The sequence below is a fragment of the Strix uralensis genome, chromosome 14 (assembly GCF_047716275.1).
Source record: "Strix uralensis isolate ZFMK-TIS-50842 chromosome 14, bStrUra1, whole genome shotgun sequence".
In the NCBI taxonomy this organism is placed as follows: domain Eukaryota; kingdom Metazoa; phylum Chordata; class Aves; order Strigiformes; family Strigidae; genus Strix; species Strix uralensis.
In genome coordinates, this window is record NC_133985.1 from 24251920 (window position 1) to 24279662 (window position 27743).

Sequence of the window (27743 nt, forward strand, 5' to 3'; positions counted from 1 at the left end):
GGGAGGGCCCCGCTCCTGCCCTCGGGACGGGCGGAGGAGCGGCGGCTCCTCTCCCCGCTGGTCTCCGAGGTGGGACCGTAGGGCGGGGTCCGGTACCCGGTGCGCTGCAGCGGGCACCCCCCCGCACGGCTGGGAGCCCTGGCCCGGTCTGTGGCCGCTCCGCTGGGGCGAGAGGCCCCGGCAGCACCGAAGTGCCCCAGGAGCGGCCCCGGCTGCCTCCGTGCGGGGCGGAAGCCCCGCGGCCGCGCTCTGGGGGGGTTTCGCTGCCGGTTGTGGCTGGAGCCGGGGCCGCGGGACTGGGAGACGGTTTTGAAAGCACCGACTCGGTTCGCTCGCGGCATTCCCGTGCCCGGGCCGCGCGGCGGCGGAAGGTGCTTCCGGCGCGCTCCGGGGGCCCGAGCGCGGCGCCTTCTCCTCCGTCCGGTCCCGAGGGGCCGCGGGGCGGGGCCGCTCCCCCTGCGCGGGGCGGGGCGCTGCGGCCGTTCCTTCCCCCCGCGCCCGGGCCGGGGCTGCGCGCGCTGCGGGAGCCGCCCGTGAAGCGCCGCCTCGCGCCGCCGCCGCCCCGGTGCCGCCGCCGCCCCGGTGCCCGCCGCCATCGCCATGGTCTCCTGGATCATCTCCCGCCTCGTGGTGTGAGTGCGGCCGCCGCGCAGGGCCCGTCCGCGGCGGGGCAGCAGCGGCGCACCCGGTCCTGCCTGCGGGACCCCGCCGCGGGGGGCGGCCGGCGGGGCCAGCGCTGCCGCGGGGGCGGCTGCGGCCGCGGGCGGGCGGGTCGGCGCAGGCCGCGGCGGGGGCGGGCGGGCCCCGCCCGGGGAGGTGGCGGGGCAGCGGTCGGCGGGGCGCGGGCTGCGGCGCGGCGCTGAGGGGTCCGCTCTCCCCACAGGCTGATCTTTGGCACCCTCTACCCCGCATACTCCTCCTACAAGGCCGTTAAGACGAAAAACGTGAAGGAATACGTGAGTACGGGCTCGCCGTGCGGCGGCTGCCCCGCGCCCCCGGGCCGTCCCCGAGCCGAGGCCTCTCCGGGCCCGCAGGCGCGTCGGGCTGGGCCAGGCCGCGGAGCCGCAGCCCCGACGGGCGGTGCGGGAAGGGCGCTCGCGGACCGGGCGGCCTCGGCCGCGACCGCGGGCTGCTCTTGCTCGGGAGATGCTGGGGGAGGAGGGAAGGCGGGGGAAACACTTGCATCCTGGAAGCACCTGCAAGTCCACGACAAGTTTTCTCCTCTAACTTTACCCTAATTCCGTGCCCTTTTACTGCATTTTCAGCACTACTTTTGTTTTCTTCCAAAAGGCTGAGTAATCTGGCTTGGTTTGTGTCATCCCATCAGCCTTACTTGTGATCACTGTTTTCTGTTGGTCAGGACTTCATCCTCCTCCTTTTCTGGAATTGTTTCTCTCTCTCTCTCTACACCGTTGTTACAATGAACTCTATTTAAAACACCAAATGCTTTTGAATGGTGTGATGTGTCATCGTCGTACAGAAAGGGCGTTCTGAGTTGATCAGTGGAGACAAGAGCTACTTGGTTTATGGGTGGGATGAGTTTGGGGTTATCTGGAGCCAGGAATAACCTGATGGAGAAGAGAGGTAACATGGGTGAATAGGGTATAATTTGTCAGCATTGCTTTGTGGTGTACTCTGAGACTCTTTATGCAGCTGGCTCTGTTTGCTCCTTACAAAACAACATAGCAACAATAAAGATTGCAGGGTATAGTCCTTTTTTTGTCTCGTGCTGCTTCAGTCCTCTAGAATTGCTTAGACCTTTCTGTTGTGTTGGCTTAAAATTCAGCCCACCATTTTTTGAAGGAGATGCTAGCTGAGGTGAGAGTCTCACTCATAGTGGACAGCTTTACAAACCACAACATCTGGCAGAGGTGTTTTGGTTTTTGCTTTGGGTTTGGGCTTTTTTTTAATACTGGTCTCAGCAGAGAAGTTGAAATGTGAATATTTAGGAGGCATTGATAACTGATACAGTGTTTTGAGCAAAGATTAAAGATAAAGTAAGATGAGCTTTACTGAACTTTGAATGTTATTAGTAATAACATTAGAAACTGAAAAAAAAGCATGAAAGGAGCTGATTGGAAAAGGGGTAACATAACCCCCATTTTTAAAAAGGGAAATAAAGAGGACCAGGGGAGCTACAGGCCAGTCAGTCTCACCCCTGTGCCTGGCAAGATCATGGAACACACCCTCCTGGAAACTCTGCTGGGGCACATGGAAAATAAGGTGATTGATGACAGCCCGCATGGCTGCACTAAGGGCAAACCGTGCCTGACACATTTGGTGGCCTTCTGTGACAGTTACAGCGCTGGTGGGTAAGGGAAGGGCACCTGAAGTCATCGACATGGACTTGTGCAAAGCATCTGAGGCTGTCCTGCACGACATCCTGTCTCTGACTTGGAGAGACGTGGATTTGACGGACGGAAATTGTCTGGGTGGTCACACTCAAAGAGTTCTGGTCGATGGCTCCATGACCAAGTGCAGAGCAGTGATGAGTGACGTCCTCAGGGGTCAGGGTTGGCACCGGTGCTGTTCAACATCTTTGTTGGGGACACGGACAGTGGGATCGAGGCACCCTCAGCAAGTTCCCCACCGACACCGAGCTGTGTGGTGCGGTGACACGCTGAGGGAAGGATCCAGCCAGAGGGACCTGGACAGGCTGGAGAGGGGGGACGGGCAAACCTCATGGAGTTCAACAAGGCCAAGGGCAAGGTCCTGCCCATGGGTTGGGGCAATCCCCAGCACAAATCCAGGCTGGGCGAGGAGTGGCTGGAGAGCAGCCCCAAGGAGAAGGACTTGGGGGTGTTGGCGGATGGGAAACTGCCTGTGAGCCAGCAACGTGCGCTGGCAGCCCAGAAAGCCACCCGTGTGCTGGGCTGCACCCAGAGCAGTGTGGGCAGCAGGGTGAGTGGGGGGATTCTCCCCATCTGCTCTGCTCTGTGAGACCCCCCTGCAGTGCTGGGTCCAGCTCTGGGGGCACCAACATCAGAAGGACACGGACCTGCTCGAGTGGGGCCAGAGGAGGCCACGAAGATGCTCGGGGGGCTGGAGCACCCCCCTGTGAGGACAGGCTGAGAGAGTTGGGGGGGTTCAGCTGGAGAAGAGAAGGCTCCGGGGAGACCTTAGAGCGGCCTCCCAGGACTGAAAGGGGCTACAGGAAAGGGGGGAGGGACTCTTGATCAGGGGGTGTAGGGATAAGACGAGGGCTAACAGCTTTAAACTGAAAGAGGGGAGATTTAGATGAGATCTAAGGAAGAAATTCTTCCCTGTGAGGGTGGTGAGGCCCTGGCACAGGTTGCCCAGAGAAGCTGTGGCTGCCCCCTCCCTGGAAGGGCTCAAGGCCAGGTTGGACAGGGCTTTGGGCAACCCAGGCTAGTGGAAGGTGTCCCTGCCCGAGGCAGGGGGTGGCACTAGATGGGCTTTTAAGGTCCCTCCCAACCCAAACCAGTCTGTGATTCTATGAAACTAACTGAATAATTGCATGATCCTGTGACTTCATAGTTATCTTTGCAGTTATGTATGAAGTAGTATTGTATTACTCTTGTCTTCTTTGGGCTTCCTCTTCTCTTACCAATTGCCTTTGACCTTAATTTGTTGCATGAAATGTGTATTTTTTACCAAGAATTTTATTCAGGCTCATGAGTGTGTGTCATGGAAGGTGTTCCAGTTACAGAATCTGTTAATTTTAAGACAGACTCAAATTTCAGAGTTTTAAATTGGTTTGTGGAGAACTTGAGGGGAAAAAACACCTCATTTTTTAAAACGGCCTATAGCATGCTTGTTCTGGAGCTCAAAGACCCGGTAAATACAGAGCCTTTGACTTTGTAGGCATTCTTTACAGTAAAAACCTGCTTATTTTCAGTGGGTAGGTTAGCCGTTGAGGCACATAAATGCTGCATTTCCTTGCAGAATGTAAAAATTGTATTGATCTGATTTTCTTTTGGTAGATGTTACCTAAATTGCTGTAAGACTTCCCTAATCTGATGGCGAAAAAGAAATGAGATGCAGTACTTGAATATCATAAAGCTGTCTTAACAATAATATCAACCAATCACCTGGTTGTAAGCCCCACTAGGGCTGATGTGGAAAACTATGGCATTCATTTTTGGGTTTTGTTTAATACTTCACTGATACAGTTTTCTTGAAGTAGATCTGGATCGCTACAGCAGAAAATTTTCTCTTATTTTCAGTGCAAATACTGGAGTTAGTTCAAGAAAATGTATTTGAACTGCTAAAACTGATCTTGTATATAATTTATTTCTCCTTGAGAAGACCACATCAGAAATAAGGATTTAGATGTTGGACTATTATCTGCCTAATTCGCTGATATTTGGAGGGCTTCTTCCTTCTCAACATAAGTGGAAAGACGGGGAAAAACCAATTTTGTTAAACACAGGAAAGGGGGCCAGTATCTGTTCAAACTGTTCTTCATGTGAAAAGTCAGTGGAAAACTTGGATGCTGTGCTGCACGTTTCTGAAGCCACCTGTGTCTGTGTACCACTACTTGCTCATAATGCTTAAGAACCAGCATTGGTGAGGGAGAAAGATCTTGCAGGTGTGTCTGTGCTGGAGAGTGTGGTGTGTTGGAGATGGAGTTGACACAGACCAGGCTACCACAAGCAGTCCATCAGTGGCATCACAGTACCTTGCAAACTTGCTCCTCTCCCCCACCGTGATAAATTTATATGCTAAGTCCTTGAGCAGCTGTGAAAAACTGCTTCTAGTAGCTCAGACTGTTTTAAAAGTAATTTCTTTTTATGTATCATCTTTAGCTTTGGTCGAGTCTACATCCCAATTATGCTTTTGCGTTTACTGAATTCATTTAGGTTCTTGGTGCAACTTGGGAAACTACGTATGTGCACTTAGCTGAAGTTGGTGGTCATCGGCTTGAGCAGCAAAGACCTGACTCCTCTTTAATGGATTGAAAAAAAAAATACAGCCTGGTTTGAACCTCAGTTTTTTAAGGTGTTTGTAATTGATGGATTGCAAACATCATAAAAAAAAAAGATTAGTCCCTCTGCTTTCTGCTCTTCTAGTTTCTGGTCACCTACACTTCAGGGACTTCTAGAGCTAGAAGTTGGATTCTTCTGGTTTATTTAAGATCTATATTTCTTTTTGTCTTTGGCTGCAGGGCATAGAGTGAAGGGTGGCAGGAGACGGCAGAGACACCCGTGTCCAGTATCAAAGATGTGAACACGCAGTTTATTTAAACAGTAATAAAAAAATGCCCTTTCAGTTTCTTTTCCAAACACCCCTGAACATTCTGTTAGCAGAGTGGTTTCATCAGGCTGTCTACAGTGACCGCTCCTGAGTGGCATGAGCTAATGTATGTAACCACAATAGTTTTCACTAAGAAAAAGCATATTCTAAGTTCATTACTTGGTATTTAATGACACTTAGTGACAAAATGCAGCTGGAGATCCATCAGTATAGATCCCTTTCTGAATTCTTCAGTCAACTAATACTTAATCCGCTGGGTAGAAAAGTATCTTCTGCACATTTGTCATCTTCTTATTCGCAACCTTTTCCAGATCTTTCATGAAGATGAGCAGCACAGATCTCAACACTGATTCCCGTTGGATTCCACTGGTAACTCTCCTCATTGTGAAAAATGGCCATTTATTTTTATCCTTTGTTTCCTGTCTTTTAACCAATTGTTAATCCTCAAGAGTCCTTTCCTTTTTATCCTTGACAACTTAGTTTCTTTAAGTGTTTATTTAGGCCTGTTGGAAACTTTGTAGAAACTCCATACACCCTGCCTGTAAGGGAAGCACTGTAACAGGAGCTTGTGGAAACCTTCTAAGAATTCTGCTACATTTGTGAGATTCATTTTTTTCTGCAAAAAAACATATTCCTCATTATGTTACATATATGTACGTATCTGCTAATTCCATGTATTATTATTGCCTTCGTTTTGCCTAATACTTAAGTAAGATTTACTGGTGTGTAGCTTCTCTGAAATCTCTCACCCATTGGGATCCCTGTGTGGCACCTCTGATTTGTCGTTATTCACGCACTTTTTCACACAAGAGCTGATTTATATTGCTGCATTGAAGAGTTAACCATTCGTTTCACTGAGTTGCTCTAGAAGTCAAGTGAATGACACCTGGTCCTGGTCCTGTCCAAACTGATGATCCAAGGAAAAGAAAAACAGAACCAGGAGAGACCCATAAAATACAAGTTTTTCTACTTTCTGTTGTGGAAAAAATTGCACAATACAATGGAAATAATTTGGGTGGGCTATGAACCACTATTTTCAAAACCATCCACTGTGTTGGAGGGGTTGGAGCATAATTTTACTGGGTTTTTTAGAAAGTTTTGGAGGGTCTTTTAAGAGCAGATCAGCAAATTTTCCAACACATGCAAGTCTGGGGAGATAACTGCTTTTATAACATCATTTGCTGTAACAAAGACTGTCACTAAACTGTTTGTGTAATTTTAATATATGGATTAATATGTGAATTTAACATGTGGAATTTCCTTGATTCAGTTTCGTTCTCTTTTCCCATTCTTGATGACACTGAGGCTGTTAAGTTGCTTTTAGCAAAGGTGACCTCTTCTTTCCATTTATCTGCTACTTAAATTTATTTTTACTTCTTAACAGCATAGAAAAGTGATAATTTCCATCATAAGATATTAACTCTTCCACTATAGGAAATTTTTGGGTAGCAGTTTTCATAATCCAGCTAATTCCTCTTTAGGAATAGTTGGCCTGTAGCTGAGAGACTTGTTACTAAAACAGCAGAGTGTGAGTGTGTGTTAGGGGAGAATTATTTTATGTTTGCTTTGAAAGAAATACCTACTACTTCAGAGAAAGGTGTGAGGAAGTAGGGAGATAGACAGTAGGCATAGAGATGTGCTGTAATGGCACAAAGTACACTTTGTAAACTATACTCAAGACCTTAAACAAGAAGGTAACGTTGATGTGGCATGCTCTTTGCTTTCTTACCTCTTACTGAGCCTTTATTTAAAATGAAAGGAGAAATGCTTAGGTAATTTCTGGGAGTAATGATTAAGGCAAAGAATGCTTATTAATGAGTTAGAACAAAATACTGTGTCTGTTGGTTTGGGTTTTTTTTTTCTTCCCAAGAAAAACTGTAAATCAAGAAAATACAGGGCTGCTGTTGAAACTAAACTTTTGCATATGTGTGTATATATATGTATTTATTACAATAATTGTGTGTGAAAGACTATAACTTCTTAAAGTGAACTGCTTACTCTTTTTAGATAGCTTATTTGGGACTTTTAACACTGTTGCATCATGATATTGCTACAAGGGTATGCATTCATCAGTGTATCTGTATGCATTATCCTGCACATCCGAGCACATTAATCCTACATGCTTTCCCAAACTCTAGTGTACCATTTGGTATGTGACCCTCTCCAGTACTGATGATATATGCCGCCTTGTTGAATTCATCTTAATGTGTGGAGATGATGAGTCATTCTTACTGAGAAGACATTTTGCTTTTTTCTGGCTTCTGATGGATGTTTATTGAGTGACTGCTCTTTTGCAGGTGAAGTGGATGATGTACTGGATTGTGTTTGCCTTTTTTACCACTGCAGAAACACTCACAGACATTGTTCTTTCTTGGTGAGTCCCTTGGTGGCATGGCTTTTTTTGTTGTGTTTGTTGGGTTTTTTTTAAAGAAAAGAGGAGTAGTGTTAGGATGCTAAGAATAAACTGTCTCTCCTTTAGGGGTTTTCAATCCCTATGAAGAGTCTGCAGGTTTGTAGATGCTATGTGTAGTAGCTGCTGGTTCAGCTGTTTCATCTCCTGTGCTTGCAAACAGTTATGATAAATACGCAGTATCTGTAAGAGGATCTTCATTCATAACGAAATATTTTAGAGAAGCTGTTAATGTGAACTGGTAAAGCTTGAGAAATGGTGGTCTAAAAAACACTTAAAAAAGATGGTAGAAGGAGGGGACCTGCTCTGCACTGCAAGCCTGTTGTGTGGAGGAGCAGCTCAGGTGCATGTCTGTGCTCCAAGTGGTGTTTTGCATGATGAAACACTAGCGGGGCTGGGGTGGAGTGGGGTTGGGGGAAGCAGATTCTTAATCCTTTCAGTGTTGTGTGTCATGCTCGGCAATATGGAGGCCTCCAAAAATGACAAATCATTGTCACATGTCTTCAACTGAACCTTTGGAACGGGATATCTTCACTTTCTTCATTGCTTTAGTGCATGCATCTCTGAAAGAATACTCGTCAAGAGTTGCATCTTGTAAAAAAAAGTGAAATGGCTACACAGGCCTTACAAAAGTGCTCAGCAGTTTTGCCTCTTCCTGTATTAGCCTTGAGAAGCAGACAAAGGTCTAAAAAGTACAAGAGCTTTGGCTTGTTTACATACTGAGAATGGACCACTGAAAACAGAAGTCTCTTACTGCTAATAGCGACAGTAGAAAGTTTGTGTTCACTTATTTCAATCTCTACTGCTGCATCTTCCCAGAGACTTTACTGCAAGGGTTAGAGATGATAGACTACTGCTGCCTGCTCTTGTTCATTTACATGGATGCTCCTCTTGGGTCTTATCTAAGGAGTACCTATTGGAAGTTTCAGAAACTGAGCCATCAGCCTTAGCAGGAATTTGAGATTTGTTGAGATATGTAGTTGAAAACCTTGGAAAATGAAAGTGTCATATTAACATCCAGTGGATAGTCTCTGAACAAACCTCGGGATGATGAGAGTAGCTATCAGACTGTAATTTGGTGTGTTTGCAGGGCTGAGAGATGCCCTGTTTATGGAGTTTTCATGGCTATGGATGAAAGACTAAATGAGACTCGAAGAAGGTATGTCCTAGGATTCCAAAGAGGGTTCTGCTATTCTGACCTGATATTCTTTTGTTTCCGAGCCTTTATCTTGCCTTTGCTCCTTCTGCCTATGCTGCTCTCTACCAGTTATCTCCATCTGTCTCTGTGCTGATCTTGATTCCAGTTCTCCATCTTTCTCTCTCTCTCTCTCTCCCCTTTTTTTTTCTTCCCTCCTTCTCTCAGGTTTCCCTTTTATTTCGAGCTGAAAATTGCATTTGTGATTTGGCTGCTCTCCCCTTACACCAAGGGCTCCAGTGTCCTCTACAGGAAGTTTGTGCACCCAACGCTCTCCAATAAGGAGAAGGTACTCACTTGTTGTTAGAAGATACTGACCTATCTGGGAGCTGACTGACTTCTGATTCAGTTATGCCACAATAAAAACTGAAATGTGTGAATCGTGCTTGTGCTGGCAGTAGTGGATGTAGAATGATTTTGTCTCTGACAACAATGTCATACTGCAGCTTACTGAAGATTGTGATGTAGCCAGTAGTTTGCCTAATGCTTAGAAAGCACGTTTGGCTAACCCAGCGTCATGAGCCCTTAGAGCCACTGTCAGTAGTTAAGCTCTTTGAATCACGGTAGGAGCAGCATGTTTTGTAGCCATGCTGTTCTTTCACATTGTCTGTATAAGCAACTGCTTTGTTTCAGTTGTTACCATTTCGAAATAGCGTACTTTAAGTAAAAGTTGCATTTGCAAACTTTCTGTAAGTAGCAGAGAAACTGCAGTTACGTGATCAATGACAGCTGATGCTGGTAGCCTGGAAAAAAGCTTCCAGATGAGCTTTGGGTTTTTAAGGGTGATGGTGGGGAGACTTTGATCATGTTTGTAACGAGGAGCTAAATGCCATGTTCCACATTGCCTTCCTAGGAAATTGATGAATACATTACTCAGGCTCGTGACAAGAGCTATGAAACCATGATGCGAGTTGGCAAGAGAGGGTTAAACCTTGCTGCCAATGCAGCAGTTACTGCAGCTGCAAAGGTAATGCAACACCTTCTCTAACGTTCAGGAATTCCCCAGCAGTTTAGTTTTGTGTGCCAGCAATTAGTGCTATGGGTCTGTTAGGGATGCTGGTACTTGTTGGCACCAATCTACAGTTCCTTTCCTCCCATTTGCCTTGCAGTTAATCCCATCCTTTGACTTATGAAAAGTGGAGGGAGAGTGGAATGGGTTTTGCTTTAACCTCTTCCCTGTTGGTCTCGGGAGCATACTTTTCTTTTTCCCTTCTGTGTTTTTTTTCAGAGTACCCCAGTTGGGAATAGGGCACCTTTCCTCTTCTTCTGAATGATCCCATGTGAGATGGTCTTGGTGAAGGTGAAGTGACCTTGACCCTAATTTTTATGTCCTCTTAGGGACAGGGAGTTTTGTCTGAAAAGCTGCGAAGTTTCAGCATGCAGGATCTCACTCTGATCCGGGATGAAGATACTGTGCATATGAGAGGCCATGAGCCACAGCTGCACCCCTCTGGTGGGAGTCTTCTTGAAACCATTGAGGATTCAGGTACAGAACACCCCAGCTGGGCCACTGTGTGAGGCCTCATGTGGTGAGCCAGGAGGGGAGGGGGGGTTCCCTGGACTCTTCGTGCACTGGGTCTCAAAAGGACTGCGAGACTCCAAATTATCTGGGAGAAGTTATCTTGTCTTCCCTAGTCCCTTCCCATCTGCTTACACATTCCTGTACTTTTTTGCATTATCCTTCTTAAGGATGGTTGACATCTCCCTTTCATGTGGTACTTCAGCATGGGCCATTTTAGACTTCATGTGATTTTTCAAAAGTGTTTGCTGAAACTTTCTTATTCCTTAGCTTCCTGTTACTCCTCAGGAGAGGAGAGCAGTGTGGCACAGAGGTCTAATGGAACCCTGTCGGAGACTAGAACAGACCCATCAGATGAAGATGGAGGAGACAAACTTCCTAAACGTACCCAGAGTCTCAAAACTCCTAAGAAGATGATGAAAGCTGAGGTGAGGTGGTGTGTAAATTATTTGCAGCACTGACATTGATTTGTGAGCTTTGTTGGAAGGCTTCGGCTTCGTAGTCTCAGTGCATTTAAAAGCTGTTTGTATCAACTTTGTTGGACTAAGTCTTTGCTAGTTGAGTCCTACATCAGAGGACTTGCTGCCTACTTGCTATACTAGTTTCTAGCTTTTGTATTTTTATCATGCCTGTGAACCTCTGCCATAAGCCAGGACCCATTCAGGTTTTGTGTTGAAGAGTGGGGCGTTAGATATTTTTAACATGTTTTGTTGACTGTATCCTCTCTCCTGTCTGTTACAGTCTAAATATATAATATAATACTATTGTGACATTTAGCCACTTTCTCCTCATCTAAAATGCAACGGTTCTATACCCTCTTAGGCCTTCCTGGACTTCTGCGTATTAGATATGGGGAAAATGTTATTCCCTCCTTCACACTACTCCCCATCCCTTCCCCAACTCCCCTCCACCCCAGGGTTTTGTCCTGAAGTTTGGGTTAACTGGTCACTGTGGAGCTGTCCCCTCCATGTGTCCATGTGACGATCCAGGATATTTACAGCCATTCACATGGGACATGAGTTGCCTGTATTCTTATTATTAAAACAAACCATACATGAAAATAAATGCAGTTGTGTCCAGGAGCCATTTTAGCTTAACAATCTCTGGTTTCAGCTGTTGGTGTGTTCTCTAGAACATGCTTTTTGAGGTGCTGCTTTCCAGCTTTTGACTTTTACTTGAATGTTTCTTGTGGTTTGATTTATACCTAATAAAATGCTTCTCTCTTTTTGTGAAGTTGGGGTCCCATTTACTTGATTCAACTCGGACTCCTAATTTTGTTTTATTTTTATTTAAGATAAAGAGTATTGTATGACTGGCTCACATTGTCAAGCTTTTCAGGCTAAATTAAATAATTTGGGGGAAAAGAATTGCTTAAAGCATCATTTTAAGTTGTACTGTTAACCTGTACAGGACACCTTTGCATGTGATTAAGTATTCTTTGTAACAATCACAAAATAGTTGAGGTTGGAGGGGACCTCTGGAGATCATCTGGTCCGACCCCACTGCTCAAGCAAGGCCACCTAGAGCCGGTTTCCCAGGACCATGTCCAGATAGCTTTTGAATATCTCCAAGGATGGATATGTATGTCTAAAGATGCATTTAAAATCAGCCTGGATCTTTTTTAAATTTCCAAGGCTTACTTCTGAGTTGATCCCTCTGCGTTCCTCTGTAGCATATTAGACAGGAGCAGGGAAACAGAAACAAAATTTGGTTCCAACTTCCTAGCAAGGAATTTTTAATGTGAAATTGTGATAAGACTAACGACTTTCCTGTGCTGTTCATTGTGAATACAGAAATTCTGATCAAGCCCTTTGCAGCCATATTGGGTTTTATGCTCACTCTGTTTGGAGCTTCAGTTCAGGTGTAGGATTTGTAGGAGGTCTTTGACTGAGACCTCCAAGATTGCCCAGAAGGACCGAATGCATTGTAGATCATAAATGCACTCTTCTTGCCAATATCTAGAATGAAAGACACTGGAGTAAGGTGTGAAAACTAGTCTAAGATGTTTCTATGTGTTTCAGAGAACAGCATTTGGGATGGCAGTCAAGGAGCAGAAGAGTTACAGCAGTGAAGTGTTATGTGAATGTTACCAGTTAGAAATATCGCTAGGTCTAATCTTTTGTTGAGACAGCTGACTTTGGTTTTATTATCACACTTGTCCAGTTTTAGGATGTCTTCCTCTCCTGGTTGCTATTTGATAGATACACTCAGAGTGATTTGTTTATTAACGAAAAACAAATGGAATGGATAAGTAGCCTTTTTGAAACAACAGATGACATGAATAGGGTCATCATCTTGTAGTTCTTTTGTCCCATTTTCACTCTGCATTCTTGTATCTTTCTGCTAAGCATTTAGGTGTTAAACTAACCTAAGATGCCTCTTTTTTTATCTCCTCAGCTTCCAGTAAGAAGTGTGAAAGCCCGCCCTAAGAAGAAAGCTGCAGGCTCTCTTGCTTCTGGCGAGTCATCCTAAGGAGACCTCCCCCTCCCCAGCACCTGTCTCTGTTCCGGGATTTGCCTGTCACTTTTGAGGGGAAACTCCCCAAAGGAAGGGAGCCGCGATTCATGTACATAACAGATACTGCTTTGTAGAGCTCATTCCAAGGCAAGGGGGAGGCTGGGCTTCAGAAAATGGAGTAGAGGATACACATCCTCGGGAATTTTCTCCTTTTCATCTCTCTGTCAGAGGGAATGCTGATATGTCTGTACATAGCCTGTTGCTTTGGAATTCCCACTGTATAACCCTAGTTGGGGAGAATCTTTGCTGGAAGAACTGACTAGGGTTAGAGACATCCATTGCACAGAAGCTGGAAAAATATTAGACACTGGAGTTCCACAGGGGTGGGTGGCTCCCTAAAATGTCTTATCTTGCTCTGGGTATTCTTCTGCAGCTGTGCGTTGTTGAGAAGTGCCCACCACGATTCATCCTCCTTAAGAATGGACTGTACCTGTCATGTCCATCCCCTTTGAGAAGGTGGCTGAAATGGTGTATGCTGAGTGCTTTTGAACATAAAGGACTAGCTCATGGGAGGAGTATTCTAGATTCCCGTTAGTAGTACTGGAAGATGAAGAGATTGGGTTTTATTTCATTATTTCTGGAAGGTGAAGGGAGATAACTGAAAAACTGAGTGCAATGGAGTAGGTGCAGGTATCTGTAAGAGTTAAGTATTGAGAAGGGAAGTTGGGCATCTGTAAGATTTTGGCTCTTCTAGAAGCTGCTTGAATTTTATTTCAGGTTCTGTTGTTCACTTTGATTCCTGTGAGAGCATCAGAGTGAGGTGAGTCCCATGCAGTGGGAGAAGTTGGCAGGGAGACTGTTGCTTTGCCATTTAGTGATTGAACTCCATGTCAACCTGATGCTTGTTACTACAGACAAATTCTTTCGTTCTAGCAGATGACTGGGGAGAATCTGGTTCAATATAGCCCGTGAGCATACTTGAGAATTTCAGAAGCCCTTATCTCTCAGCCTTAGGAGATCCGGTCCTCAGGGCATGAGAACTGATAAATAGCTGATGTATGAATTTCACTAGTTCCAGGATTCCGTTTATGGGGGATAAAAATCAGGGAGTAGGACACACTACTGTGATCAGTCAGTCCTCTTGCTTTATCCTACTGCAGCCCTTGCACAGATTTTTCTGTCTGACCATGTGCCATGTTCATCAGCTTCCTGAGGCTTGAGCAATATGTAACACTTGGGACAGAACTACATTGAATGTAGAATATGTGTTGTGGGAGTGAAATTGCAGTGCTGCAGAGAAAATTTGCATCATGCCAAGCCATGCTGGATTCTAATCTGTTGAACATTTTTGAGGGGAGATCCCCTGTAGACAGGCCAATAGGGTCAGTGGGAATTTATGAGTTAGGGTTCCTGTTGAGATCTATAATGGGGGACCACCATTATAGACTTGGTTGTCTAAATGAGTACTTGATGGTCTTAATCTTTACTAAAACTACTTATCAAAGGAACCTGGCTCCTCCTTCCCTCCTGAAGACCATTCTTAGCTCTAGGTGCAGGTATTTGTGTTTGCCCAGTATTTTGCTGTTGACAATGTATAGAAGCACTTCTGCGAGTAATGTTCCACAAGTACTTCTGTCCTGAAGAACAGCCCTTCAAAAGTTTGTAAAGTTGAAGGTTAGGACTGAATTTTTTCTTGTTTCCCATTGTCTTGGTGGGAAATTGTTATGAATTGACTAGTTATTTTAGGAAACCAATTAAGTTGGTTTTACTTTTATTTGTAGCTTTTAAAAATTGAAGTCTTGACAGACCGTGTCAGAAACTTGCATCCTGCCAGAAATACTTGTCCTAAATTATCCACAAGGCCTTATGCAGAAGCCAGTAGAAAATCCCTGATGCCCAAAAGAAAAGCAAGTATTTTGTTCTTTTTACTTTAACAGACATTGTATATGTGTCTTACTAGTACATGCAAAGGCATGTTCTGAGCAGGAATTCTGTTTCCAAAGGAAATTCCCCTCTTCCATACAAGGGTTAAAAATCTTTACTGATTATGTGAAAGATTCAGTTGTGAGGAATTGCTGTCCTAGATTTCACTGTACAGAACAAGATAGAATCATTTTTCTCTATATACCAAGTACCTCTATGACCGCATTTCTTGAAAATTTTTTCCTTTAACTAAAAATTTCCATAGCAAATTATTTACGTAAATCATTGTGAGGGACTTGATTTGGAAGCCAAGGTTTGGTTAGTCTTCCCTTATGCTGATCTCCATGCTCTTTCCTTGCACATGTATGGTGATAGTCTTGGATTACTTGGTTTTCATACAGTGACTTTCCAGAATGTTTTCTAGAATCAGTTCATTTGTAGTAACTCTTCTTGCTTTGAAGCACAGGAGGAATTTCTAAAGACTCAGTTTTGGCCTTTGGATTTACCTTTGTCTTCCTGAGCTAGGTTCTGCACTGAGTATCTTAGAATTGATACGTGATGTCATTAGCCTGTGAGTAAGTACGGGTCAGTCTTAACTCTGACTTTTGTTATGCAGGGAAATTAAATGACTTCTGGTTGTAAGGGAGAGTCTGGAGTAGAGTCGGGGACTGTTATCTAGTGTATGATACAAAGCTGATGATGCCAAGCAGCAGAACTTACCCAGAGCAAGAACAATGTCTTAGCATAGACACTATTTTCTTCTTCCAGTACAAATGTGACTGCTAGATTGTGCTCTGCTTGATCAAAGCCTCTGCAGATCTGCCACCACCCATGTGATCTCTTAGTGAGTTTCTAGATATAGTTCTGCATTGGATGGCATGGTCTTGCATAGAAATTCTCTTGTTAATGAGAACGCTGAATGTGCTGTTTTGATGAAATGCTTTTATCAGCTGTTGTTCAGTGTTTTCAGCAGGAAATGCTGGAATGTAGTTTCTCTTCAGTATCATCTGTGGGCTTCATTGTGCAGTTACACAAATGGTTAAATCTTCACCTAGCAGTAGAACCCCTTGTATTCAGTAAGTGTTTATACCCCTTTCCTAATACACCTGGGCACAAAGAGAAACACAGTAAAAGAAAATGATACCTGAAGTGGGCGGGGGGGGGAATGTAGGGACATGGTATGTGTGTGTCATACTTCGTGTGCCTAAAAATTATCCTAAAATACCTGTACCATGAGATATAACGTGAAGCCATGACTGCCTTTTGGAAAGAAACGTTGTACCTCCATGCTGTATAATACTATGAGTCAGTGTTCTGCTGCTGGAAAAGAAGATAGTGAAATGTGAGAAACTTAAGGATTTGCTGCATAAAAGGGAAAAATGGTTTCTTGCTTGGCAGTATCCTTCATGGTGGGTAAGAAATAGGAAGATACAGGAGAGACTGCTGTCAGGTTTTAAACCTTACACTTCAACTAAACATCTTCATTTCTTACTGTTCTTTATTGAGTTTCTGGTTCTCCAGCCTTATGTTTCCAAGTCTGAGGGGACTGATTTCTTTTAGACTAGATTTTAACTTCCATGGTAGGTAGAGGATTTATTAGAGAGGGATGCTGGTGTTCTTAAAATTGCAAAGCTTTTTCTGGGGAAGCTACACCTTCCCCTGTTTTAGTGAACTGAGTTCCATTCATTGTCCTTTTGCAGTGCTGGGCTTTCTTTTTTATACATCCCTCCTGGAAGTATGACTCTCTCACAATATATGGCCAAGTAATTTCTGCCTTCAAAAGCAAGATTTCTGGAGAACCCCAACTTTCCAGAAATTGTTGTTTATTCTTTGCCATCTTAATCATCAGGAAATATAGTGCCTTAGGAGGAAAGTGGGATGACTGTGGAATACTCTGCTGGTTCTCTGATCTGCACAGAGCGTTGTGTCTGCATGTTAACTGTGAGGTGTCATCGTATGCTTGAGAGCAGCTGTTGAGTTGAGCCGAGTGTTCCTATCTGTCTTCCAAACTTGCATATAATGCTGGAAAGTGTGGCTTACTGCCTAAGAGGAGAATCACTGAAAAAAACCCTCTTATCCTTCTTTCTGATGGAGACGCTGTGTTGTGACATTGCTGCTTGCTGGGGAGATGCTGAATCACATCTCTCTATGTAACTGATCAGTACTGCAGCTTCTCTTGCTTTACCCACTAAGGATTTGTAATGTGCCACTTGGCTGAAGCATCTTGTTGTGCTGCTTTCTGAGTTGCCCTGTAAAGTCAGATATGTGGAAAACCAGCAAAGTGTTCTGAAGCTATATGAGCTCACAGAGTCACTGGAGTTGGAAGGGACATCTGTAGGACATCTGGTGCAGCCTCCCTGCTTAGGTAGGGCCAGCCCAAGCCAGTTGCCCAGGAGTTCCTAGTGTGCTATTTGTGGTCTGGAGCCTACTGAATTTAATGTTTAAGAGCATGCTGTGTGGGGATGTGCTTTAGTGTTACTGAGGAGAAAGGATTCCTGGTCACCTTTCATCTGGAATTTGGCACTATTACAAAACACTATAAACATAACTCAGTATTACGTTATTTATAGGTATTAAGCCTAGAGGCTTCAGAAGAGATCTTAAGGTGTGCAGAGTAACTTGTGAGAACAGTTGGTTTGAACAGTAAATAAAGGCAATAAACCTGCATAGCAGCCAAAAACCTGTCTCATGAGATAGAGTGGAAAATGAGCTGTGTACACGAGAGTTGCCCAGAAAATACTGCTGACTTTGTGATCCTCAAGCAATACTTAAACTCTGTGCTCTACAGGTTAGAGCCTGATTTCTCTCCTACAGCACCTCTTTGTGTCTTACCTTTCTAAGCTGGGCTTGAGCTACATGCATTGAGATTCTTGAACCTTTCATCACTTCAGAACAATAAAGTTTGGATTTTACCTCAGCAGGCAGCTGATCTGCAGGGAGGACCAGATGATTAGAAAGTATCTCACATCACTTTATAGTAGGTGTGTTCTGCTGGGGAAGCGCCAGCAGGGAGCTCCAGAGGGTACGTTCATCTGGGAAGTTACCCCTCAGCACAAAGCCTACATTTTTGGATGAACCAAATGCTGGACTTTGCTACACTCATATACACAGCTCTCTGTAGAATCCCAAAATTCAATGTCAGAATTGCCAGACCTCTATTTATGATGAGAACTGGAATCAAAATAATATGAAGAGAAACAGTGGCAAATTGGTGGGGGGTTTTTTCTGCAATTTTGCAGGTTAATTTAGGTCTTTGCTGCTTCTGTGCCTAAAACCTTTCCATAAACCCCTGACAAGCAAACTGTTACTTCCTTGCTCTGTTTCTCAGCTCCTATCCTTTCATGACCCAGTTACATTTCTTAGGTTTTCTCTTATTAAGGAAGGGACTACTTCCATTTTGCTGACTGTGGAGATATGAAAAATACTGTCTTTTAGAGCTGAAATTTAGCCTTTTTCCATTATTTAATCCTATGACCTAGAATCATACAGTGACTCTCACAACAAGGCCTAAGGCTGGATTCCCGGGTGCAATCTGAACATCTATTGCCAATAGCATAGTTTGATGTATTTCTCTTTTCTTACGGTGACTTCTGGCTGAAATGTGCTTCTGCAGACCCTTTGGACAAGAGCATTTTGTCTGCATTTAGCCAAATAATGTTAGAAGCAACGTTTGTGGAAAGGCTGCAAAAGTGAGTGAACTCTAAAGGAGTAAGAGTTCAAGTCTTCTGTAATATACAACTGTCTTGAGACTGTAGAAGATTTGTGGCAGCAGTAGAAATGCCCTGCTGTACTGACTTACCAAAGATGGGGAATTCAATCATGTTTGCAGCAGGTTGGGGAGGAGAGTCAGGCTGGATGGCAAGCATATAAAATTTTTACATGCAAGGGAACTGAGTTTTTACCGTAAGTAATACTTATAGTAACTTACCAAAAAGAAAGCAAGCTGAAAATTTTGGGGGACTTTATAAAATTAAGAGGTTAATTATCCTGATCATCAAACCTAGTATTGAATACAAACCTTTTGTATTCGTGCTGCTTCCTTTTTGGGAAAGCACTGAGTTGATGGACTCCTCACTTTTGACTCCTCTGTTAGATTATTGTTCAAATGTTGTGAATGTCACATAGAGATAAATGAAATTTTAATTTTGAGATGTGACCATGACATCATGTCTAAATTCAGACATGCTGAACTATGTATGAAACAGTGTTGGCTGAGCGAAAGCCCGATAGGAAGATGGGGAAGCTGAGACAGATCTAGGGAGGTAAGGATCACTGGAGGAACTTTGCTGAAGTGCAGAAATTAGAGACTATGTAGCGATGCTTGGTTTTGATTTAACATTTCCATGACAGAGTTCCTGTTAGCACAGTGCTGATCTGAAGGCAGTAAGGCCCAGGGAGAGTTGTGAATTGCTTTTTGTCCACCAGAGGGTATAAGCATAACATACAATCCCTGAAAGGGAGAGAGCAGAAACTTGTCTGGAAACAGATGAGTTATGACAGCTTGAACGTCAGTATTTCCTGTGTATGAGAGTGATGGTCCCGCTTAGGAAGGGGTGGGGGGGGAGGCAGGGAATAAAATGAGGCTCTAATGGAGAAATACGAAGTAATGCTGCAGTTAGCCCCTGACTAAAAAGGCTATTTAAGCTTGCTGGGCTCTCTAATTGGGCCACTTTCCAGTGAGGCTTGCTGAGACAATAGTGTTAGAGAAGAACTGTCCTCAAATCTTTGTGTTGTCCATTCAAACAATTTTCTAGCTGCAGGAAGCAGCTCTGTAAATGGCAATGTTTGTGACTTATTCCGCTCCCCCCCCCCCCCCCCCCCCCGCCTTTTGCAGTTAACCAGTTTTTGTGTGTTTGTGTACTCAGTAGTGTTGCCCTAATTTATGCACTGAAGTTTGTAGTATTTCCTGATAAGAATGAGTAGTTTCTTTCAATTGGATCTGTACTCTGTGAAAATAGAAGCAATGTTAATCTAAAAATACAGATGTGTCTAATGGTTACTATGGTAATTTGTGACCATGGCAACAGAGAGATAGCATTCTCAAGAAGAGACAGGTTCCCTTTTATTGGTGGTGTTCTTTTGTTTTTAAGTCAGCAACCTAATCAATGGTGCAAGCACTTCAGGAAAAAGCACAGACTTTTATTTCTTAACCATACAAGATCATGTGGGTACAAGGGACTTTGACATTGTCTTGCATAAGATTTTTATAGAAGAGCTGATGAAGTACAGACTGTAGGAGTAGACAGTGAGGTGGATAAAAACCTGGCTGTATGGCCAGGCCCAGGGGGTGGTGATCAGTCGCAGGAAGTCTAATTGGAGGCCAGCAGCTAGCAGCATACCCCAGGGCTCAATACTGCATCTAATCCTGTTTAACATCTTCGTTAATGGTCTGGATGATGGGCAGAGGGTACCCTCAGCAAGTTTGCTGATAACAGAAAACTGGGAAGAGTGGCTGATAGGCCAGAAGGTTGTGCAGGAAGAAGCAGGAGGTATATAGTGTGTCTGACCCTGCATCTCAAAATATATGGAAATCCTAATAGGAACATGATGAGACAGGCTGAGATTCTTTCCGATGTTGAGAAAGAGGATGTCTTTTATCCGCAACATCATAGACAGAGACTTACAGACTGAAGGAAGGTCCAGAATATACCAGGAGGTTACTGTAGAAAAAAGAAATAGAATATAGAACAGGGCTGGGGTTTCTTTATTATCAGACTTTGGGGGGGGGTGTGGGGAAATCAGTATGTTTCTGTTTTGTTTTTCCATCATATGACCAGAGTTAAATAAATAACATAGAGCTTTCAGGCAGGTGCTAAATTTCAATGAGTTGTGGATTGCCCTGACGTAGTTGAGACCCCCAAGAGCATTTATTGCATTATAGGAAACACTTAGTAATGATTTAAAGAGTTATAAGAAATGAATATATTATTGAGGGAGGTAGGAATGGGCTTTCATGAGTAAGACTCGTATTTAGTGCATGGCTATCTCTGCCAGCATACACCTAACGTAAAGGCTCTTTACTAGCAACACTCAATGTCAGTTTTATAAGGAAATGTGCTGGATATAAATTTAGTCAAAACCAAATCACATAATTTTCCAAGCCAGGCCCTATTGGGGAATCTAGCAACTGAATGGAAATTGCAGCATTGCTGCTATTACTTGCTAATTTGGGGCAATGAATATCTTGAATTAAATAGGATCTAAACTGCATTTAAAAGCCAATTTTTGTTAAATCCAGCTGTTGTGACCATTTTGTATTTGCCACAGAAATACAGTAACTGAACAGTGGAGCCGCTGCCGTGCTCAAAGACCATTACCTCAGAAAAGGGAAAATAGAGAAAAGGCCATCCCAGCCTGAATTGGTTCAACTAGCCCAGTCTCCTGTCTCTGATAGTGCTGAGTCTACCTGACGACCAGTGGGCAGTCTGGAATTAACAGACACATTGGAAAAGCCTCTTCCTGACACTGTCACCTTTTTACCCATGCTCTGAAGCACGGTGATGTTAAATGACTGGGTTGCTTGGGGTTTTTGGGGAGAGGGAGTTTGAATTCTTTCACTGTTTTTTTGTAGAGATATTAAAAGTTTAGTCAGTTGCTGCAGTATAATGACTTAAATGTAGAAACCTTGAGGCATCCTAATCTTGTCATATGCTTGCTTTGTTACGCAGACTCTTTCTAGGTATCTTTTTACATTCTCTTTTGTGAAGAGTGTTAAAGAAAATCATGTATTATCTCTTTGATATCTTGCTCTTTTGCTTTCATTAATTTTCTCCTATTTCAAAGGACCTGTAGTTTTTCTCCCATTTCTCCCGAGTATTGATACCAAGGTTTTATCGGTGCAGATGTGCTTTCATTCCACAGGGTGGCAGCTAATCCTTATTTCCCTTCTCAGTTATTTTGCCATTTCTGCTAGAAGCAGCTTTCCTGGCCAAGTTGCCCTCTAAGGCATGAGGGTCATGAACCTGTAAATACAGTCCCTCTGTTGGGGCTAAAGCATATTTGGAAAAACTTATTATATTGTGTCTGTTAAGGCTGGATCAACTTGCTGAAGATTGTAGTAGCTGACAAGACAAAAAACCCCATCATCCAATGACTAAATTTTGAATATTACATATTGCTACTGTTTTATGTGGGTCTCTTGTTAGTGGTGCTCCAAGTATAACTGAATGCAAGTATATGGTGGCACCTCTAGATAGAAGTTGCTTTGATAGAGTGGGTGGGGGAGAGAGCTTCTGGAAGTTACTTATTCACTCTTTACTTCCAATTTATTTTGACAGAGAAGTATCTCAGATAATTTGAACTGAAATCTCCATGTGTCGTTAGAATAGGTTTATAGGTTTATGAGTTGCAGGTATGGCTTTTTGTTCTTTGCTATTGAGTTTACATAGTTTCCTCCCACCCCCTGCCCCAGTTTCTTATTATGGATACCTGTGAATATTTTTCTTTAAAAGGCTGTTGTTTTGTTCTCAAACTGTGCTCATAAATTGTTTTAATTTATCTCCACGTCTTTCTTATGTGTTTAGTCTTCTGACTTTCCCCCTCTCCACTGTTGAATAAAGATATGAAAACTAATACAGAGTCCTACTATTTCTGCCATGTAAAACTCAAGGCAAGTTTTGAGAATCTGGTTTGTCCTGGCTTTATTTCCTCACGTAGATGTTGCCTCTCAATTAGGTTGTGTCCACTTCCCAGCTGTTAACTGAGGACTTGGATTCATATCACAAGTGTATTTGTTAAGTGGTCTTTTCACTCGTGCAGGTACAGATCACTGTAGAATCAAACACATCCAGGAGACCCACCTAAATTACAGCTGCAAATAACTTCTGGGGAGGGCAGAGGGTGGAAAGAATTTTATGTGTGTGAAGTTAGAGAATGGTGAATATCTGTTTCTGGGTGCACGTGTAGAAGCACGAATGTTTAGTCAGTACTACATAGCTACTACACCTAGGTATGAAATAGTAGATTGGTGGGGAAATAATTGCAGTCTTGCAGGGCAGGTAGCAGGAACTTGGCTTACTTACTGAAAAGCCTGTTGTGTGGACAACAGACACAGAGGGCGTGTGAAATTACGAGATAAAAATGGGCCGTGAGAAGAATTTTCTGTGTTTATCATCAACAGTTGGTCCTCCACAGGCCCTGCTAGTGAGTCAAATGGGTAGTCAGGGCTAGCAGTTGTAGTGACTGGGATAAGAAAGGAATTCAGCTAGCAGGGTTCTACTGGCACCTTGCTGCTTTGTGTTTTGGATAGTACAAAGGTCTCAAGCTGAGGGACTGTGGTCTCCAGCTGGAAGGTAGTAACAGCAGTAATGGAATGAGTCTCTGGTTTTGATTGAGTTGAAATCCTTTTTGACTTTGAAATTCAGCCTAGCTTTTTTTTGTTGTTGGTTTTTTTTTTTTTCTGTTTTTCCCCAAGTGTAGTTTTCCTTTGGCACCTTCGTATAGGTGAAGTCTTTCTCTTTCTCCCCCCTTGCTGTCAGTTTTTCCTGCCAATGCTATGAATGTCAAACCTGCCAGCCTCCCACCTCTGTGGATGTCCTCGTGAAGGAGGCAGATTTGCTGCTGCTGCTTCTGTTTCAGCCAGCTCCAAGTTGACATTCCCAACCCCAGCAGTCAGAAGCTGAAATGTTTATGTAGTAAATAGGTGTTTGTCTGTATTTCTGGGCATATGCCAAAAATATTATGTGGTTATTTTGCTCTCTGTATATGTCTGTGACATTTCATATCCCCACTTTTTGGAGAGGACTAGTGTATTTCATGTATTCATCGTACACTCCAATATGGTACAACAGCACTTGACCTGCACAGAATGATTACAGGAGCAGTGAGTGAGTTGCACTGGTTTGGACCCTGGGTTTGCCTGTTTGTTACAATACTGGCAGCTCTTCTCCTCCTGGGCTAGCAGGCTCAAGTAAAGTACCACTGAATTTGTGAGTTGTAGGTAATAGGTTAGAGATGACTGGCAAGCAGCTTAGTCTGCTAGCGCAGCGACTGAGATAATGCTTTTGGACCTCAGAGATGATTATCTGGTCAGGAGTATTCATCCTGGTTTATGATGTTGACTCACCAGAGCTGTCATTATTTGATAACAGGGATAACCATGGGGCTTTGGAACCATCCTGTGTGTTCCATAGGAGATCTGTGCAGTTCTCACCAGCCTGACTTCCCATGGAACGAGAGCACCATTGTCTGTCCTGAGCTGGCATGCGTTTTTTCTGCCAGTTGGAGGGAGGGTGATTTGTGCTCTTCCTAGCATATAGAAACCATTAGAATTGTTCCTAAATCATAAATGTCCTTTGGCTACATAAGACAGGGATCAAAATGAGAACAAGGATGCAAAGCAATGAAATGTCTTGAGTATGATGAATTTGTGCGTCTGCCTTTGATTTGACATGTGAAACGAGGCCTCATGTTCTTTCTAATGGATGATGCTACAGGCAATGACCAGTGAAACACTACATTTCATTTTGGAGCCTCTCAGTCTACTGGCTATAAGTGGTAGTATCGGGGGTACAACAGTATATTGATGGTGTTCTGTTTTTAGCCTTAAAAATGTGTATTAATTGTTACATTTCATATAATTGTGCCCAGCCATTTGGCTCCTTTTTATCTAATCTGTTTTGGTTTGCTGGTGTGTACTCTATGAAAAGCTTTTCTTTGATGGTGTTAAGTGGGTGAAGACCTTTTTGAAATGGGTACATGTAATGAAAAGGATCGGAGATTCTACAAGAGAAATGAAGAATTATTTCAGAGAATTTCTGTTTAAAGCCTCCAAACAGCTTTTGCACATGTTTGTATATTAGTGAATTACAGATGAAGGAAGCCAAAACTTCCAGTTCCTTAGCACCACAGAAATACTGTCACTCTAAACTCCCAAGAAAGCTGGAACAGTGAAACCTGTGCTAACTGTGAACAAATAAACACAGCTTTTTAGTTAAAACTTTGTTCTCTTAGTCAGAATAAATTCTTCAGCACACAAACTAGATAACTGTGATTATATCAAAACAGTTTTTCTGATAGACAGTACAGGAGTAATGTGGTTCCAGTAGGAATGCAAACATGCTGTTGCTATGGAGCTTCTGCCATCATCATAGTAAAAGACACTGCAAACGCTGCCATACTCAGCTTGCAGAAAAAGCAGTCATAACCTTAATTGATTTTTACAGAATTCATAAATTGTATGCTCTAGCAGTGAAATGGGAGAAGAAACAGTCCCACCAAAGTAACTTGGATTCTTTTCAGAAAGTAAGCTAACTCATGTGCCAGGGTTTATGGTAAATTTCCATGCAACAAGAAAGCAAAAAGCCAGAAGCAGGGAAGGATGACCTTATCAATCAGCATGTAGGTACAACAAAGCCAGGAGTGACCAAGAGGAACATGTACCAGTTGAACGGAGTCACCATACACAGATGTATGCATCTGTGGGAGAAGAAAACACCCACCCTGAAGAAGTGACTTAAGGAAGATGTTGAACATAAACAATTAGAACTATGAAGTCTGGAAAATCCTGGCTTGTTTAGAACTACTCAGAAGAATAAAGAAGTACTTGGAATACATTGTTTAGTTTAAAATTAATTGAATTCTAATTTGACACTGTCACTCCTATAGTACATGCATCTCAACCATAAGATGAGATACAGATGGATTTGTGGACATAGAAAATGGTATTTTACCAAACTTTACATACGTAAACCTTTAAATATTGTCTTATACACTCAGATGTGATTTTTTTGCATTTTGCCTGAATCCTTTTTTGTGCAGAAGTGTGTGGTAATGAACATCGACTCCTTAAAAGTAGAATAACCTTCTCCCCACATGTGAGGTTATGCAAATGAAAATTGCATACAGTGATCTTTTCTTGGTGCCATAATATATATCAAATATTGATCCAATGATTTCTTACTGCTCAGTACATCTTGTTTTCTAGAGTACTTTCCAGGTGATGAAAAGCATTTCTTCTTGGAGGATAGTCCTTTCAAGTTGCTTTTTTCTTTTATTTTCCTTAAAAAAAAAAAACCAACTTATTGCCATGATTTTGTTTTAACCCTCTGATGAGGTCATCCTGTACCCCTGAAATCAAAAGGAATTTAGTTGTTAGATATTGTAGTTTGCTTTGGTTTTCATATTTATGTTCAACAGCTTTTACAATGCATCTTAACTTGCATTATTTATGGATTTAATGTATGATTCACTAATGACTCTGAAGTTTATCAGGTTTTAAAGTATTCTACTCAGTTCCTTTTCAAAAACAGTTCTGTTATCTTTGTAGGTCTTTCTCAACATAATTGTTATCTCAGAAAATTAAAAATCTGGATATATAATTCAATGTGGTAAAAGTTCTTAATAAAATTGCTCTGTTCCTTTTCTTCTGAAATTGCCTATGAGGGAGCTTAAAGTATATAATTTCATGTCATAGAGAATATGCATACAATGCACTTATCCCAGCATTCCCAGGAATTATTTTCTTTCGTGTACTGGGTGCTTATTATGTCACTAAAGCTTAAAAGTCAATACCGTCTCTTCCTTGGTGTCTGTGAGTCTACTGCTGGCCTCTCATGCAATAAATTCTGTCAATTGGTTCTTATTTGCCTGGACTGAATGCAGAGGGCTTTGGCTCCCCCACTCTAGTTACTTTCGTAAATATGTTTATGTGATTAAAATATGTTTACAAAGAAATAGCTCATGTGATGTAGGAAGAATGTTTGTAAGGTCCTTGACTGTTACTAGTAAATCCCACGATTTCTTTTGGCTTTGTCCCTGTTCTGTTTTACTGGGGATCAAAGGATGATGTGGAGCAGAATCACTTACACGCAGGACCCAGAGCGGTGCCTCCCTGGGGATAGGCCTGTGGGGACACTTGCTGGATTTGGAGAGGTATGATGAGGCATTAATTTTCTTGAAATGGATCTTTTCCATTGAATACCGTTTAATTCATGGTGAGGCTAGTCTCTAAACTCTGCAGTGTTGTGAAAACCAAAATTAGCCTGTGGTTTTATACTTGTTTTGAGACTTCCAGTTCTTTCACGTCTGTTTTGCCAGTTACTAGCTTTTTCCTTGATCGCTTTCATGAAACTATGACAAGCAAGGAACAAATTTCATCAATTGACTTCACAGAGATCTTAATTGCATACTCCTTTACCTTGAGTGTTACTTACTATGCACCTTAAAATTTGGCATTCTTTTTTTTTTCTAATTGCAGAAAAAAAAAAAAAATTAAACATGGGAGATAGGTTTAACGCTGCTCTTGAAAATGCAGCTTCCTCTTTCTAGTGAGCTGCCTAAGATGTTGTTCTGTGAAATTTCCATCCTTCCCCTTGTTATTGCACACAAAGCAATTATTTTTAGTTTAGCTTGACAGGCTGGTAAAAGGAAGCCATTTGAGAAGTGAGGAGGGCTGAAGTTTTGTAGAAATTCCAAGCAGCTCTGCACTGAATCATCAGTCCCAGGAGCATGGAGACTTTCCATAGAAATGTCACACAGACCTGCTGGCATATTAATGAGCAAGCAGTGATGAGCTTTCAGTCAAGTTGATTTTAGAGTTCTTGCTCAGCTTGGGATAAAAACTCTTGCATTCAGTAATAGAACAGTTTAGCAAATGTAAGATCAAGACAAAGACAGTCCAGACTTGGGCTATTTCATTCATGAGGTAGAAGGGAACCTTGCCTCTAGTGATGTGTTTATATTGTGGTTTAGTTTTATTACAATCACACTTCTTTCCTCAGCTTTTACAAGCTAGAATTAGTAAAAGCCATAAGTCTACCGCTATCCTAACTACTATAAGACTTTTCCTATCGGGAAATGGTTATTTTTAACTTCCTGTATAGTTAAGCACTGGTTTATGTTTTAATACTCTAAAGTAATTTTTGACTTCAAATTTACTTTGAAGCAAGACTTGTGCTTTCTTTTGGAATTTTTGCCACAGAGGAACCCTGAGAAATAAACAAAAGGTCAATAATATACTTTCAGGAAGAGTAACCTGCAGAGACATAGGGCAGGAGATTAGCTAGCTAAAATGTCTGTAACAT

At 42.8% G+C, this 27743-nt stretch overlaps 1 protein-coding gene across 7 annotated transcripts; it reads left to right on the top strand.

The window, feature by feature from the left end:
• The first annotated feature begins 493 nt into the window (after positions 1 to 493).
• REEP2 (receptor accessory protein 2) lies at positions 494 to 26468 on the top strand. Of its 7 annotated transcripts, XR_012630809.1 has the most exons (10): positions 494 to 632; positions 884 to 956; positions 7515 to 7591; positions 8718 to 8786; positions 8991 to 9111; positions 9676 to 9789; positions 10161 to 10308; positions 10612 to 10769; positions 12739 to 12907; positions 20989 to 26468. XR_012630809.1 is itself a non-coding variant. In XM_074883360.1 (9 exons), the coding sequence occupies exons 1-9, from the start codon at positions 601 to 603 to the stop codon at positions 12811 to 12813; spliced, it is 867 nt and encodes a 288-aa protein (XP_074739461.1). In that variant the 5' UTR covers positions 494 to 600; the 3' UTR covers positions 12814 to 26468. The 7 variants fall into 7 exon arrangements, 6 of the variants coding, with proteins under 6 accessions (XP_074739461.1, XP_074739463.1, XP_074739465.1 ...); XM_074883360.1 differs by having other exon boundaries at positions 12739 to 26468; XM_074883362.1 differs by lacking the exon at positions 8718 to 8786 and having other exon boundaries at positions 12739 to 26300.
• The last annotated feature ends 1275 nt before the right edge of the window (positions 26469 to 27743 follow it).

What these genes read in the sequence shown, in the direction of transcription:
- REEP2 (XM_074883360.1), top strand. Translation starts at nt 601, where the DNA reads ATGGTCTCCTGGATCATCTCCCGCCTCGTGGT. An exon ending in CTAAATGAGACTCGAAGAAG is followed by an intron (nt 8,787 to 8,990) that starts GTATGTCCTAGG and finishes TCCTTCTCTCAG; the next exon opens with GTTTCCCTTTTATTTCGAGC. An exon ending in TGAAACCATTGAGGATTCAG is followed by an intron (nt 10,309 to 10,611) that starts GTACAGAACACC and finishes CTTATTCCTTAG; the next exon opens with CTTCCTGTTACTCCTCAGGA.